At 40.7% G+C, this 17,267-nt stretch overlaps 1 protein-coding gene across 1 annotated transcript in view; it reads right to left on the bottom strand.

Annotated features, from left to right (window-relative positions):
• Positions 1-17,267, bottom strand: part of TTN (titin) — a 308,951-nt gene that overhangs the window by 233,428 nt on the left and 58,256 nt on the right. The window contains 17 exon segments of the mRNA XM_030580102.1: positions 34-312; positions 432-710; positions 823-1,104; positions 1,221-1,499; positions 1,616-1,903; positions 2,033-2,311; positions 2,425-2,703; positions 2,807-3,085; positions 3,194-3,475; positions 3,628-3,906; positions 4,024-4,311; positions 4,438-4,716; positions 4,812-5,090; positions 5,579-5,857; positions 5,955-6,236; positions 6,780-7,343; positions 8,480-8,758. Coding sequence (XP_030435962.1) covers positions 34-312; positions 432-710; positions 823-1,104; positions 1,221-1,499; positions 1,616-1,903; positions 2,033-2,311; positions 2,425-2,703; positions 2,807-3,085; positions 3,194-3,475; positions 3,628-3,906; positions 4,024-4,311; positions 4,438-4,716; positions 4,812-5,090; positions 5,579-5,857; positions 5,955-6,236; positions 6,780-7,343; positions 8,480-8,758 — 5,055 coding nt within the window.

Below are 17,267 nucleotides of genomic sequence, written 5' to 3'. Positions count from 1 at the left end.
CGGAATAGGTCTGAAAGTACATAGCTCACAAACCTTGTACTAAGAGCAAGGCAAAGCATTTTTCAACTCCTGACTCATTCTTTGCCTGGCAGGTGTATCTCCCCCTGTGACCAATATCAATATGTTTTATTTTCAATGTGGCCACATTGTCCTCGAACGTAATATGGAAGTTCTCATCTTCCTCGATAATTTTTTCATCTTTTATCCATGACACTGATAAAGGATGAGCACCCGCTACCGTGCATTGAAAAACAGCGGAACCCTTCAAGACTGTAGCGACGTTTTCTATCTTCTTTATGAAGGAAGGTGGTTCTGTGTTTTACAAAAAGAAGCCACGATAAAAGATATTGTTTAATCCTTGTTAAGATACTAAAAAGTAGGTAAGAAACTGAATGTTGGAGTTTTGCCCCTACCGTGGTAACTGAACTGACCTTTCAAACTGACTCTTGTGCTGCAAGAACAACTACCCCCATCATTGGATATAATGCACTGGTATTCCCCAGCATCTGAAAAATCGCAGTTGGTTACGGCAAGGGTGAATACCGATTCCTTGTCGCTCATGGCGTATTTTTTGCTGCTGCGAATCTCCTTGTTATTCTTCAGCCATGTCACTTCAAATGGAGGAGTACCGGATACTTCACATTCCAGCATGGCATCAAAACCCTTCACTACCTCAGCAGGTTTCAACTCCCTTATGAATGTGGGAGGTTCTATTAAAAAAAAATCAGGAGGAAAACACATAGCAGCTTAGGAAAACACGAAAAGAAAAAAACACGCGTGACTGACAAAAAAAAGAGGTGGGTGGAAAGGCTAATAACTAACCTTTCACTTTCAGTTCAATGCTGCAGCTCTCACTACCCGCGTCGTTGTGAGCTTCACAAACATAAATCCCACTATCCTCTATTTTCGCTCTGGCTACTTTGAAAGTGGCAAAACCGTCTACGAATGCAATGCCATACTTAGCAGGGTCTGTTACTTCATTCCCATCCATATACCAAGTAACGTGGATTGCGGGCGTGCCTGCTACTTGGCATTCGAAACTGGTGGATTGTCCTTTTCTCAAAACTACTACGGGACTAGGTTTCTGAATAAATCTGGGTGGTTCTAAATATGAACAAAAAGGAAAGACTTTATTTACTCAATTTGCATTCGAGAAATATTTCTTTTCTAATAAAAAAGAAACAGAATCCATGAGATTAAAAGGGCATAATAATGCACACCTTTCACAAACAGGGCTGCTTTGCAAGTTGCTGTCCCAACATCATTGCTTATTTGACAGGTATAGTTCCCTGAATCAGAAGTCTTTGCTGAAAAGAGCTCTAGCACACTTGACGTGTCATCCTTCCAGACAGAGCGAGTGGCTCCTGAGAGAAGTTCTTTGCTATCTTTAAACCACTTTATCTGCATAGGAGTGGTACCTTTCACAAGAGCTTTGAACAGAACTCTAGCATTGGGTATAACATCTTGTGACTGTGGTTTTTCAACGAAATACGGGGGTTCTACAACAAATAAAAGAGGGGAGGATAGAGAAGAGTAGAAGAATCATTTTATGATCAAAAAGTCCAAAATAATAAATTGAAGGTCTTGTGCTTGCGAAAGAATAAGAAGCTCAAACCTTTGACTGTTAAATATCCACTGCATTGGTTACTTCCTGCTTTATTTGTTGCCTCACAAGTATAAGATCCACTGTCTGAACCTTCCAGCTGGTTGATTTCCAGGAATGCAGTGTTATCATGGAAAGAATATTTGTATTTTTCACTAGCCGTTATCTCTTGGTCATCCTTGTACCACTGGATACTTATAGGATGTGAACCAGACACTATACACTCTAAATGAATGAAAGAACCCTTAATGCTGTCCATTTTCTTTAGCTTTTTTGTGAACTTGGGCGGTATGATAAGATCTATCGAACACAGTAAAAGCAAAGTGTTAGCTCATTTGGCCATAATACTAGTTCTGTATCAAAAAAGTAAAGCACAATAATATATTTTACATCCCTCCTCCCCCCCCGGAAGAGAGACACGATACAAACCTAGCACATTAATGCTTGCGGTACAGCTGCTGCTTCCAACATCATTTTGAACCTCAAAAGTGTATTCTCCACTATCTTTCTTTTCCGTATGAACTATCTTTAAGGCGGACACTTGATCTGTAACACTGATTTTATATTTCGGGCCCAAAGTCAACTCTTTTCCATCTTTGAACCATTTGGCTGCAATGTCTTTAGTGCCTGAAAATCTACACTGCAAAGTTGCGGGGTCTCCCTCAGTGACGTCAATTGACACGGCCTTGTCAGTTATTGTTGCGGGTTCTATGATAAATAAAGGGATATATACGTATATGTTAATAGGATTTTTAATATTCACCGTACACATTAATGTGCGATAGTTTTAATTCTTCGAAAACATTCAGTGCTGAACCAACCTTTCACTGTTAGTAAAGCAGAGCATCTTTGAATTCCCGCATCATTTTTAGCCTGACAGAAATATTTCCCGTCATGCTTCACTTCAATAGACCTGACAAGGAGAGTGGCCATGTTGTTCACAAAGGTCATTTTGATATTGTTATCTTCAATGACGTCATCGTTATCTTTCAGCCATGACACTGTGATGGGCAAAGAGCCCTTCAAGGCGGCCTGAAACACAGCGGAGCCTCCTCTCAGAGAGCTGATGTTTTCAATCTTCTTCACGAATTGCGGGGGTTCTAGCGGGAGAAAAAACAGACTCTTGGTCAATGTCAGCTGGAGGGCAGAACGGTGTAAGGCAGACGAACATACTTCAGCTCTATTTCCCCGACTGATACCAACCTTTTAGGGTCACCCCAGCGCTGCAGACGCAGCTTCCTACCGCGTTAGTTACTCTGCACTGATATTCACCAACAGCTGAGGCATCAAACCTGAAAACGTGGAGGCTAATCAATGAATCCTCAATGCTTATTCTGTGCCTCCTACTGCTTCTGACAGGCTTGTTGTCCTTCAACCAAAATACTTCAAAGGGAGGCGTACCCGACACCTCGCACTCCAAAGCAACATCAGAATCCTTCAATACTTCCATGGGCTCAAACTCCTTGCTAAAATAAGGTGACTCTATAGCACAAGAGAGAGATTGTGGTTTGTATTAATTAAGCATTGGAACCTCTTAATGATGCAACGAACTTGGAGCAGGAATTGGGGCCGGGGAAATTTGACACAAACCTTGGACTGTGACAACACTACTGCAAATATCTTTGCCGGCATCATTTTTGGCCTCACAGACATATTCCCCACTGTCTTCAATCGCCACACCTATAAGTTTGAGAGTCGCCTTGGAGCCCACGAAGGACATCTTGTATTTGGCACTTTCCTGAATTTCTCGGTCACCTTTGAACCAGGTGATTTTTATCTGAGGGGTGCCAGTTACTTGACAATCTAATTGCGCGTAATCACCTGTCTTTAACAGTTGTGATGGCTCTGGCTTCTCGACGAAGGTAGCAGGTTCTATGGATTTAAGATAAGCATTAAGAATACAGAAAGAGGTGAAGAGTGTAAAAGGCGACAATGGGCTAACTTCTCAGTTCACCGGCCCCTTGACGGCTGCGCCGGTGTGACTGAGAGCAGCCCAACAACTCAATAAGAAAGGAAATGCAAACCTTTCACAAACAAGTTTGCACTGCACGCAACTGAACCAGCCACGTTGCTGACTTTGCAGGTGTAGTCCCCTGAGTCAGACGGCTTTACAGCGTAGAGTTCCAAGTAACTCGCTAAAGCTTCAGTCATAATATAGCAGGCTCCGCCGGTTTCCAGCTCACGGGCATCCTTAAACCATTGTATTGTGAGTGGCGGCGTTCCTTTTAAGGAACTCTTCAAACGCACCGTCGATCCGGGTGCTACTTCTTGGGACTCTGGTTCTACAATGAAGCTGGGTAGCTCTAAACGGGCGTTTAAAAGAAATAATTGCAAAGAGTAAGAAGTGTAACCTGCATGGTGGGGAAGAATGAATCATTAAATGACACATCAAGAAGAAAATACAAAACGATCTGCCAAACCTTTTACAACCAAAGTGCTACTGCTGTCTTTACTGCCCGCGGAGTTTGTGGCCCTGCAAGTGTAAATGCCAGAATCGTTCGTGTCTAGATGTTTTATTTCCAAAGACGCAGAACCTTCCGCAAACACTACTGTGTATTTGGCGCTGGTAGTTAGCTCGTCGTCATGCTTAAACCACGAAACACTCATTGGCAGGGAGCCAGAGATTTTGCAGTCCATGCGGCAGGAGGCGCTGACTACGCTGTCAACATTCCTCAATGGTTTAACAAAGAACGGAGCAATGGCTCGGTCTGTTCAGTACACAACAAAGAAAAAACAATACGTACAATGAGCATTTCAAGATGTAACCTGATTTCTGCCCCATCTGGGCTTTAAATCTGAAAGGTGTTGTCCTTTGCACAGAGCAAGATACCAACCTAACACTGTGAACGTGGTGGTGCACCAGCTGCGTCCAACATCGTTTGCAATCTCGAACGTGTACTCGCCACTGTCCTGCATTTCGGCGGTATAAAACTTAAGCTGGGCAACGTTATTTTTAAAACTGATTCTATACTTTTTGCTGGAAGCCAGCGGTTTGCCATCTTTGAACCATTTCGTTTTTAACTCTGGAGTGCCTGCAACAGTATATTCCAAAATTGCTGGGTCTCCTGCAGTCACCTCAATCAACTCAGGTTTCTCAGTAATTTGGGCAGGTTCTATAACAGAATTAAATAGTTGTTATTAGGGTCAAAATGGAATCGCTTTCCATTATATGTAAAATGCTGCGAAGTTAAAGTGTTCCTACACGGACCTTTCACTGCTAATTCTCCAAAACACGTTTGACTTCCTGCATCATTCTCCGCCACACATGTATACTTGCCACCAGAACTAATCTGGACACCCGTGATCTGCAGCGTTGCAAGACCATTTTCAAAGGTCACTTTGACTTTGTTATCTTCTTTAATAATGTCTTTCCCCTTCATCCACGTTATAGAAATAGGAGAGGACCCCTTCACAACGGACTGTAAAGTAACTGTGTCTCCAACAAGTGCAGTAACATTTTCGACTTTCTTAATAAAAGATGGTGGTTCTATTTCGAAAGAAAAAAAACTTACTTATTACTACATCTTTCCCAAGCCCTAGATGCAGCATATTAATGGTTATTTTAAAAAATCAACTTGCTCATTATATAGCATCAATACACTGGTTAATTAGCTAGATCAGGAGGGAAATTTTGGGATGGGGGGGAATTGCATTTCCAAGCTGGATAAGCGAAGGGTTGAACACATCACTTGACATAACGTGTTCAGTCACCACGTGGGTGGGGGTGAATGGTAACTGCATTGCTGTCACTTCTTGCAGCCTAGCATAAGATTTTGCACTGATAGCAATTCTAGTAAAATTTGTCTTCTGCTTTCCCTTCCAAATTCAGAAGCATGATGGCAGATACACACAAGATATAATAGTATATTAAAGAGAATAAGAAAATAGGGGGAAAACAATTAAGAAACAAGTTTTTAAGAGAGATTTTTTTCTACCTCTACAGTATGTTAAAAGAGCTTTCTTTTGCTCACTGACCTTTCAATATGAACGTTGCACCGCAGAAGCATTTACCAACTTCGTTAGCTACAACGCACTCATATTCACCAACATCTGCACTATTAAAGGAAGAGATCTCCAGAAAAACAAGAGATTTCTGAGAAATCAATCTGTATTTTTTACTACTGCGAATCTGCTTCTTGTCTTTAAACCAGCTAATTTCGAATGGTCCAGTACCAGCAACCTCACACTGAAGTGTAGCGTTTGTTCCTTTCACTATCTCTGCCGGTTCAAGCGTTTTGATGAAAGAAGGGGGTTCTATAAAAGTATTAAAGCGTCAATAAAGAATTAGTTACTGACACCAAAACAGAAAGTCATTTCTCAAACAAAATTGCCAGTGATTGTAAGAACAAACCTTTGACAACTATTTCAGTGCTGCAGCTATCACTGCCAGCATCATTAACTGCTTCACAAGAGTAACTTCCACTATCTTCAACTTTCACGTCGGAAATATCTAGGACAGCTACAGAGTTGACAAACGACATTCTGTACGTGTTACTCTCTCTAATTTCTTTGTTATTCTTGAACCACGTGACTTGGATTTCAAGAGACCCTTTGATTTTGCACTGAAGGTGTGCTGACTCGCCCGGTGTCAATAAATAAGATGGATCCACCTTCTTCAAAAATGATGGTGGCTCTAAAGGAAGATTTCAGAAAGAAAGAAACCTGAAATGTGAAGCTCTGAAAGACTGATTAAACACATTAACATTTAGAGGTGCTAACAGGAATCTCAACCAAGCCACAGTTCTAGTGATTCCTGTAAAAAAAACAACACCGTAAAACAAAGAGAGACCACATCCTCCTCACCCCGGAATAAACTAAATAACTTCTTGATGAAAATACATGTTTATTTAAACAAAGAAAGAAAGATTAAAAACCCAAGAATAAATTAAAGAATTTCTTGGTAAAAAGAAATATTAGGCGACACGGAATACATTGAGAGCTTAAAAAGGAACATTCATTAATAACAGACAAAATAGGTTCAATAAAGACAGGAACACGGAGTACATACAGTATCCTCTAAACACAGAATCCTGAGAGCAAGACTGACTAAGAACAGTTTACCTCTCAGTGGAATTAGACAATATCCTATGCATTCTATCGCCTGAATTTCTAGCCCGCTGATTTAATAGCTATTTCAAGAAATATAATGTTCAAAGTAGAGGAGCAACTTTCTTACCTCTGATTGTGACAGTTGCAGAAGAGGAACTACTTCCAGCCTCATTCGAAGCCGTGCATACATAATTCCCTGAATCTTTAAGTTTAGCCAGGGGGATTTCAAGTGATGCTATTTTGTCTTCAAAATAAATTTTATAATCTTTGCCTGGGGGTATTTTGTTCCCATCTTTATTCCACGCTACTGTTACTTTCCTATCTTCATCTACTTGGCACTCCAGGCGTATCTTCTTATTGACAGCAGACTGCACCGACTGTAACTCCTTAATGAAATGTGGCTTATCAATAATTATCATTTCCCCCTGGCAGATGTCAGCTCCAAACTTGTTTGAGGCTTTGCAAGTGTAAACTCCTCTGTCGTTTACTGTAACATGTTTAATCTCTAAAATATGCTTATTATCAACGGTTGAAATCTTGTGATGTTCTGAAGAAGAGATGGCAGCGCCATCTCTCTGCCACACCGTGTCGATCACTGGAGTACCTGACACGGTACACAGGAACCTGGCATTTTTACCCACAAAAGTAGTGATAGATTCGGGTCTGGTAAGAAAGGTTGGAGGCAACGCTTCTGCAAAAAGAAATGGTTTCATGGTTATACCGGGCTGGCACCAAAGGCACTATTGTCTTTATGTACGTCAAGGGCAGAGAAAAGAAGAAGAATAGTTTGTCTTCGGACACACGTTTCAAATTAGTTTAAACTAAGGGTTGAACAATAAAGAAACTGATAAGAATGTAAAACATTTTGATTGTCTGGACCGATATATAGCAATGATGAGTGTAGATCCAAAAGCCAGTGTTTCATTTAGCAAAACTGGCCAAAATGCCAAATGCTTGTGATTTTGTTAATAATTTATGCTGCTTTCATAATTTAGCAAGTAATGACTGATCCAATAAGGAAAGGAAAGTGAAAACCAAACCCCCCGTACATTTAGATCGCATCAAAATATAGGGGGAAACCTAGAAGATATTATAAATGTGTGTTTTTGAGATGTTCATAAAATCCCGTAAATTGAGAATGCCTGTAAATATCTTTTATTCATTGCAAGATCACTCTACCCAACCATTCCTAAGTACTGCCCGAGCACGGCGCCGGAATATTAAATAAAGCAGAGTACAACTAGAAAAAGAATTAACGTAAGTATATACTGAGCACTACATCGAAGAAACTGGATTCGATACAAATCTTCAAGACGACTGATGTCAGATATTAAAAATAATTTGAAATTATTCTCCCAGAGCTGAAGACATTGAATTCTTGCTCGATAGCTCAGAGACCACAGTGACTAAACACATTAATTGGCACTTTTAAAAATGTATCTCCAGCTATAATTATCATCTGGAGGTTAAATTATGTCTTTATAAATAATCATATTCTCAGTTTAAAGTGGATTTTTCCCCCTTTCCCCACCACATGACGTCTCGAAATCCTTTGAATCGATTATCAACTGCGAGATGGTTTTTCCTTCTCTGGATGCAGAAAACAAGAAAAGAAAAAACAAAGAAACAAAAATCCCTGACACTTGGTGTTGACAAAATTCAATTATTTTCTGTCTTCACGCCTGCCGGATAAAAGGACAATATCTGGGCCTGTGTGCAATATAACAACTCATAATCCTAAAATAAGTGTTTTAAAATGATAAAGCAATGAAACAATCGGAGGATGTTAATGCAAAAATAAAATTAGCATTAAGATGCCGTACTTACCAGTCACCGTTAAAATAGCTGTAGAGCTTACACTGCCATACTGATTGGAAGCTTTGCAGCTGTATTCTCCACAGTCAACTACTTGAGGTCTTGGGATTTCCAGCGTGGACACGTATTTCGCGGTATGTATGGAATACTTGTCGCCGTCATATATTTCTCGGCCAGCTCTATACCACTGGAATCGGACATTAGGAGCAGTCTCAACCTCACAGCTAAACTTGGCCAGGTGGTTCACGGCTACTTCCTGCGACTCGAGTCTCCTCCTCAGTATGGGTGCAACTAAGAATTGGAAGTACAAATTAATTCGAATACCCGCTCATGGGTATTTGTACCCCAAATAACTGTTAATGAAGTGACCAGCTGAAATTAGATGGGTGATTTACTAGCAATCCAAGGAAAGTGACTGTAAAGAAAACAAAATGACTGTCAACGATGAAAGCAGACTATAAGCAGTGCTAAACCTAGTGAATGGGCTACATTGCAGTGCGTAATGAAATCCGAAAAAGGACTAAGAGCTGATACTACCAGGCACATGCGTAACAATGTGATATAGAAATATACCACGTTGTACTGGAACAGTGGGAAACGAAGAAGTGTATGAAACTTTGCTAAAAATGGTGCAACGATTTAAGGACCTATTGCAATGATGAGAAGGATAAAAACAAGAAAACCGATCGCCGCTTTGTGGATAATGGGATGAAAGAGTTGCTGCATGCGCTGTTGATAAATTCTGATGCAAGCAGAAGTATAGACGATACTATTACACAGGGTCGGGTTTTTATCATTTATGGGACGAAAGTGAAAAGGCAACTAACTGTATTACAGACAAGTGAAAAAGTGCGAATTACTTTAGGAAAAAAAGTGGGAAGGAAAAACGAATAATTGACAGAATGTCAAAAAGGACACAGGAAGTGGAGAAAGAACAGGGGGAAACTATGGTTAGTTCTGTGATTACATTAATGAAGTCTAATTACTTTTCATATCCATATCGATATGGAGATACAGATATATATCTTCTATTTTATTAGAAAATTAGTGAATATTAGGAGGCAATATTTTATCCCCATAATCCAACCTCTTTTTACAACTGTGAGTTTCGCTGATGTTGTTGTTTTTCCACCTTCATTCAGTGCCTCACAGGCATACTCTCCTTGATGCACTTCCGTGTGTACTTTGTTGATTACTAGTGTGTATGTATCATGATCTTGTAAACACTTGAACTGTTTGCCTGAAGACACTAGTTTACCCTCAAAATACCAATTTACCTTTTTGACGTTTGTTATAATTGATATAAGACTTAAGCTATCACCTTCCTCTACAACAGTGTCTACAAGATTTCGGTGAATGACGGGATAATCTTCTCTAAATAGCTTGTCCTCTGGCTTCCCTGCCTGAGTTATGAGAACCTCTCCACCATCTTCCTCGGATATTTCTTCTTTTTTCTGTTTCACTGCCAGTATCTGCACTGGTTTCTCCAATGGCACAGCTGCTAAAGCAACGTCGGCAGTGACTGCGGTTGAACCGACATCTCTGATCTGACTTTTGACAGCAACGGTGCTGACGGCTCGAGCAGACAAAAGCTGTTGCAGCTGCGCTTCAGATTCCGTGGTTATTTCAGCCTGCTGGGGCTCCAGCGCATGAGAAATAGGGCTCGCGGATTCCTGCTGCACTGGCTTATCAGCAACAGTAGCAGATGAGATTTCTGAGAAAGGTGCATGCGTGATAAACAACTTCTGAGGCCCAATCACTGACATAGCTCTGGGCTGTTCTGCGATCAAAATATGTTTTTCTTCGTAAATAATCGAATACAAAGCAGCCTTCAGTTCAGTTTTCAAGCCAACTATCTGAGGGTATATTTCTTCTAGAGAGACTGTTACTTCTATGGGACTGGAACTCCCTGTGGTTATAAGATAGGTGCACATTGTATATTTAGGTTCCTTGTTGACTTTCACTGTCTTTACTTCAATATTTTGTATATCACTCAACCATTCGGAAAACAAGAGATGTTGTTCACTAGTCATTGCAGCTTTCAGGGCACTTCTGATCTGAGTCTTTATGTCTAAGCTACAACCCTTGGGAACTTGAACAACAAAGTGGTTTTCTTTGGAAAGGACTTCTCTTTCTTGTATTTCATGTACGCTCAGTGTCTCCTTTGGTTGCTTCTCTACCTTTACAGTTCCCGTTTCTGACCTCGTTAGTTCGACTGCATGTTCTTCCTTGAGAGGCTGCTTTTCTTCTAGTATTAATGGTAACCTCACTGACTGTCCTTCTTGAATTCTCGCAGCAAAATCGTGTTCTGCGGCTTCTAGCATATTTGCACTCTCTAGCGGAACACTTCCTTCCTCGGTGCAGGCAGATTCTGAAAGGAATCCGGGTTCAGATTTCACCTCACAGCTCACCGTCTGAATCTCCTCAAGTGTCTCAACATGACCCAGGTCCAAGGCCCTGCTCTCTGTCACGCTCGATAGCTGCATAACTGTTTGAGAGTCTTCTTTTCTCAGGGCAGCTTTCTGCTCCTTTTCTGCCGCGCTGATGATTTGTTCTTTTGGCAGAGGTATATCCTCAGCCACTATGGTAAGGCAGGTCGGTAGCTGAGGTTCAACTGTAGCTGTGGTGTGTAATCCTCCGGCACTGCTCTGAAAAGCTTCCAGTTGTTCCGCAGATAACCCGCTCTTCTCTTCTGTTGTTGCTGCCCGATTTAACATTTTTTCTTCTCTCTGGAAAGCCACGTGGGATACAGGTTTTTGAAAAGCCAGCATGTCTTCCTTGGGCAACACGTGCTCTGACTGGGTTGTCTGGAGACGGAAGGCGGAAGGGGGCTCTTTGACAGGCTGAATGCTAACCGCCCGATCCGGGGCAGGAAACTGACTAGTGCTTTCATAAGGGAGGGGGTTTTGTTCTTCTGAGACTAACGCGTGCAGCAACATTGGGGTTTTCCTAGAGACTGCTCGATCCTCCGGCAGCGCCACAAAACTAAAATGCCCTTCTCTAGGGAGTGTTGTTTGCCCATGTACCACCGGCAAAGTCAATAGTTTTACGCCTTCCTTTCGGGTTTCTACAGTTACTGTCCTGTCAAGTCCGGGGACTTGCTGCGCTTGCTCACCCGCGAGCTGCTGCTTCTCTTCTGTAACGAGAGCAGCTTTTACAACCCTCTCCTGGACCAATGACCCCTTTTGCTGAGCTGCTGACGGGACAGCAAAGGGGCCCTCTTTTAGAAACATCCTTTGGGAATCAGTCATAGGCACGTGTAACTCCGCTGGCGACTCCTGTACTGGTTTCGCTTCCGCAGGTAAATCCAGGCCGCCGAGCTCCTGGGCGTGAGCTTCGCCTATTCGCTGCTGTTCCGCAGCTAAGGCCAGTTGAAATTCCTTCTTCTCGCCTTCTAGCACCAGGAGACCCTTCTGGCGCGTAGGCGTTTCTAGCGCGAAGGAAGTTTCTTTAGGCAGCTCCTGGATGTCTCCAACTCTGGCGGTGTGTAACAGCTGCTGGAGTTCGCGGGCGGAGGTCCCGGCCTGCGCCCCTGGGCTCGGGAGAGGCACCGCGGTGCTCGCGGTCACTGCACGCTGCTCTTCAGCTACGGCAGAGAGAAAGGTCGATTTTTCTTCTCGGGCTGCCTGCAGCGCAACCCTCTCCAGGGGGTGACTCTGCAGTTCCTTTTCTTTGTCCTGCTGGCCGCTTTCCTCTACTACTGGCAAACAAATAGCGGGGCCCACCTGGAGTTCAGAACCAGGCAACTCAGTTACTGGCGGGCTTTTCATTGGCTCCAGACATGGCTCCAGCACGCTCGGGTGCTCCAGAACCTCATTCGTAGTGAAAGCTGCTGGAGGAAGCTGCTTTGCTGTTGAAACCCCCGTTTCTGCCGCCTGAGGACATACATCGAGGCTCTCGGCAGCCTCAGGAGACTCCAGCACTGCAGCTTGCTGAGCAAGAACCGTCTCCTGCTGCATGCTAGCGGCGGAGTGAGAAACCTCAAGCAACGAGTCCACCTCTTCGCTATGTACCGAGGTCCTGCCCTCTGTCCCGATTGTATACAACACTTGCTGGTCCCGCTGCCCGCCCTCACCTGGCAATTTAACAGCATATAAACGAGACTCGGTAGTCAGCTCACTTACGGTTTCTTTGTACGATTTCGTAAGATGTTTTTGAACTACTTTCTGTTCCTTATACTGAAACTCAGCAGCGGTGTCCAGTACAAGCAGTTCTGCAGAGCAAGTGGCTTCCCCAAGGGGATTTATGGCTTTACAGGTGTATAACCCACCATCATCTCTCTGACACTGATGGACCGTTAATGAACCTGAGCCGTCAGGATTGTGAACCACAGTGTAGTATACATTAGAGAAAATCTGGTGGCTTCCCTTAAACCATTGCACCTCGGGTACAGGTTCTCCAAGCACTGTATACTCAAATACAACAGGGAGACTTTGAACACACTGAACAGGTTCCACTTCCTTCACAAAGCAAGGGGGGGAGGGATTTGTTTTCTTTTCTAAGGGTTTCTTCACCTCTAGTTCTACCACCGATTTTTTGTAGACTTCTCCAATCTCTTTTGGTTTCACCTTTAGATAGGCACTGCATGCAGTCTCTCCATACTTATTACTGGCAATGCAAGTGTACTCACCCTCATCTTCAGATTTTGTATAGAGAATGATAAGACTATAATCACTACCATCAAATACAAATTTGTGATCCGTGGAAGAGGTTAACTTCACTCCATTAAAGAACCATTGGATTTTAGGTTTTGGACTGCCAGTAACAGTAACTGAGAGTCTAGCTACATCTCCTAGACTTGTTTCAACATTAGAAACATGTTTGAGGAAAACCGGGACGCTGCCCTCTTCCGTTTTCATCTCTAATTTACTGGAGTAAACTGAATTTTCAGGCATAAATTCAAGTGTTTTATCTCTATCAGACAACTGAAGGCCGCTGCTGTAACTTTCGATTCTTTCTTCCTCAGCAGACACAAGAACAGAACTAGAAAAGTCTGTATGGGAAAAAATTATTTAGTTTTACTAAAACGTTTTGCTGAAAACTTCTATTTAGTAATCACTAGAGAACATGAATGAAACAGGTCTGTTAGTGTAGTTATTTTTTTTTGTTTACCTTGTAGCATTCTCAATACCATGAAACAGCTTAACAATGAACCTGAACTCCTTTTTCTGCCATAACTCAAACTATAGGATTCCACTAAACTGAGAGCCATATCATTCTATCATTTTTTATAAACAACTCTCCGTTTGGATCAATGGGGAGAATTGTTAAAAAGCTGATTGAACCATATGGCCCAAATATTTTTGTACAATTCATTTAATTTAGAAAATATTAATATTTCAGTTATTTATTCATTTTAAAAAGTACAATCAAAGTTGTGCATTTATATGCATATTTTATATGTACAGATTAATAATGATGTAAAATTTATGAAAAGGGTTTAATTAATCCACCACACTAAGAAACCTCCTACTCTGGTCTCAATTGCATTGGCTTAACTGGGAGCCATATGGGACACTGTCTTTGATTGTTTCCTGTTGTATCTAGATACTTCCGGGGATATAATAAAGCTATGATGCTAAGTATCACAATTCCTTCAATATCCAGAGAGAAGGCTAACTGTTTCCTGGGTTTTGTGGATTAAAGAAGATCCCTCGTTTTAATTTAATGTCTATGTTATGTTGTTGTACTTTGTTTTAGTGGTAGTTTAAAAGACGAGAGGAAGAAAATCTTGAGAGACACCCCTGTTGCTCTTTGTAGACACAAAAGGCAGTAATGGAACCTTTGTTACAGCCACTTTGTTTACCTGGAATATTCCCTTTTTTTTCCCTAGCAGAATTTTAAAGCTATTCAGAAACAATGCAACACCTATAGAGTTTGGAAACCAAATCCTGCAGTCCTTACCAGGCAAAACTTCCACTGAATTCCGAGTAAGATCTACAGTATTTGGCCCTAGAAAAACTTGGGACGTTTCAACAAAATCAAAAGCCGTTAGTAGAAAAATATCTCCTGGTTGTCTAATAATTAATTACATGTTCACAGTTATATGAGTTAAGTAAAAAATCTGAGAAAATACTGCATTCCAACCACAAAGCAAAAAAGCAGCAATAAAATGCTCCTTCAGATTCATTCATGTCTCTAGAAGTTACTAATCTTCTCCCAAATCAAAAATGAAATAACATTTAGAAAATCGCAGAAATGGATAGACTAAAAAAGTATTACAAGCATTAGAAAAACATTCATGCAGTTATTTAAATATTTTCATCTTTTAAAAAGGAGCCTATACCTACAATTTATGAGTTTTTCTGTAAGAAGGGTGCTATATTTCTGATGTACCATAAACTGCTATGGCCAGTAACGTGAAGGGGGCCAATGTCGCCACCTTTACTGTCATTGAAAATTACCTTAAATCCCATAGAAATCAAAGGGACTGCTCCCCTAGTAAGGTACTAGTCAATGTGAGTAAAGGTGGCCCTTAGACTCTGTGAAGACTGTACAGCAGAATTTCAATCCACAGGATCAGCTACAGGGATAATGACAGGAAAGCTACAAACATATTTTGTCTGCTTACTTCCAAAGTGTATTCCTTTGGGAAAAAGGAAAAGTTACATTATAAATATCTGAAAAGGCTTTGCACCATGGCGTTCACATAATTTGTATATGTATGTGTGCTGAAAACCACTGAACAAAACAGTAAACCCTGAATATGATGGAAACTTCAAGCCAGGGGGTGCTGCCACACCCTTAGCACTCCTTGTTCCGGCACTCCTGGCTTTGCATAAAGGAAAACAGTAGAATTCATGGGGTTTTGTGTGTTTCAGGATGGTAAATTCACAAAAAACGTGTTTTGACTACTTTACCAACACACAAATAAATTACTAGAAACAACAAATGTAAATATTTACATATTTATTTCACAAATATCATCTACATTAATATTTAAAATATAATATTGATTACAAATAAACATCAGCTACCCTCTTTTTAAAATACCCTGTCTTTAAGAATGAAAAAAGGCATTTCACTTGACAATGAAATTACTCTTTTTCTTAAATTTCTACTTAAGCACTACCTTTAAAAGATATAGGGTCAAATATTGATCATAGTTACACCAGTAATTCCTGAATAACTGTACTGAAATCAAGAATAGCTCTGGATTTATGTTAGTGTAACTTAAGTCAGACCCTGACACATCATATTTTTATTTTAGTGTCCCTGGCCAAAGTCATACAGTGCATGAAACTGACATTTTAAATAACACCTTTTATTTATTTATTTTACTGCTTATATATACAGTATAAGCAGTAAAAGTAGAGAGAGAGTCTGAGCTATTAAGTTCAGATCTGGATTTGAACTTTCCCAGATTTTGGATGGTTTGTATCTAAGGTTTCAATCTGAGCCAATTTCTATCAAAAACATATGCCCGATTCACATATTTAACATTTAGGATAATTGTTTAGGTTCCTATACAAAGTTTATTAAAGTCAACGGGGCCCATTCCTTTCAATGGGCTTTGGATCAGGCCTTTAATATCCTATTTAATCAATACATTTCATGCAAACTCCTCTAGGGACCTCTGCTGTCAAATAAATCAGTAAATGCTATGCATCTGTACAGGGAATGAATATGGGCACAACACAAAACCATTCTTACCCAGCTCAATGTTGGAACAAACACACTCATTTCTCTTATCCTCCAGCATTTTCAACATAAACTGGTTTAGTGATAATGACAATTGTAATAACCTTAGCTACTTAAGTACATATGTACGTTAATGTGTACTAATATTTATTTTGTGGTCATCAGTGGTATTAAAATAATCTGTCTTCCATACTATTTAGCAGGGTTTAGCTAAGAAGAGTGACACTGCAATGGACTTCACTCGGTTTCATTTCTGAAGGTGCCAACTCATCACTACTTGGCACCTGCACTGCGTAATGGTAAGTAAGGCTTTCCAAACATTGCAGCACAGTTAGGCAATATAATTTTTCAATAATAATGCCATATATTTTACTGAATATATTCCAAATTTATAATGTGTGACTCTCAAAAGGCTTGTAAATTAGGTTCAGCCGAGCACCAAAAGGTCTGATTCCCTTATGGACACCATCTAAACAAACTGAGTCTACAAAATGAGTTTGGAAACATCACAAAAATACTTTGACTTGTGAGATTTCCAATACTTCCGGTTTCGTGTTGGATAGGAAATACCACGAGAACAAGGAATCTCACTCTTCAAGTATTTTGGCACTTCTCTTCCTGGTCTAAACAGAATAAGGAAGAGCAGTGGTTGATGCAATGGGGAATTAAAAAAAAAGTGAACCAAAATTTTCCAAACCGCAAAAAACATTGATTTTTTTCTTTAAATCCAAGTCCTTTGTCTTATCCCCACTTAAAATCTGCATTAATGGCAGTGCTCATGGGAGAACTTTCCAAGGATAATTTTCCTTGTCTCTCTGTGAGAGAAGAACCACACAGAACCACTGCCACAAACAGGCAAGCTTTCAAAAAGAAAATATTTTATAAACACTTCAATAAATCCTCATGTGTGGCACTCTGTAGATTTTATTTATCATCTCTGAGGGCAACAACAAAATATTGAAGGATTTCAGTTGAAGCATCACCACCTATTAGGAGATGTGTCTACTGAAACATCCCTGTGTCTTCAATAACATTTGCAGAGCAAATACTGCTGACTGATTTAACGGAGGTTTAATAAAAAATGATTTTTAAGTTCTCACATGTGTGCTATGGCTTTTTAAGACGAGTACCACTGGACCCAATTTTCTCGGGTACTTTA

This window comes from Gopherus evgoodei, chromosome 11, assembly GCF_007399415.2.
Source record: "Gopherus evgoodei ecotype Sinaloan lineage chromosome 11, rGopEvg1_v1.p, whole genome shotgun sequence".
Taxonomy (NCBI): domain Eukaryota; kingdom Metazoa; phylum Chordata; order Testudines; family Testudinidae; genus Gopherus; species Gopherus evgoodei.
This window is presented reverse-complemented; position numbering and strand designations above follow the sequence as displayed.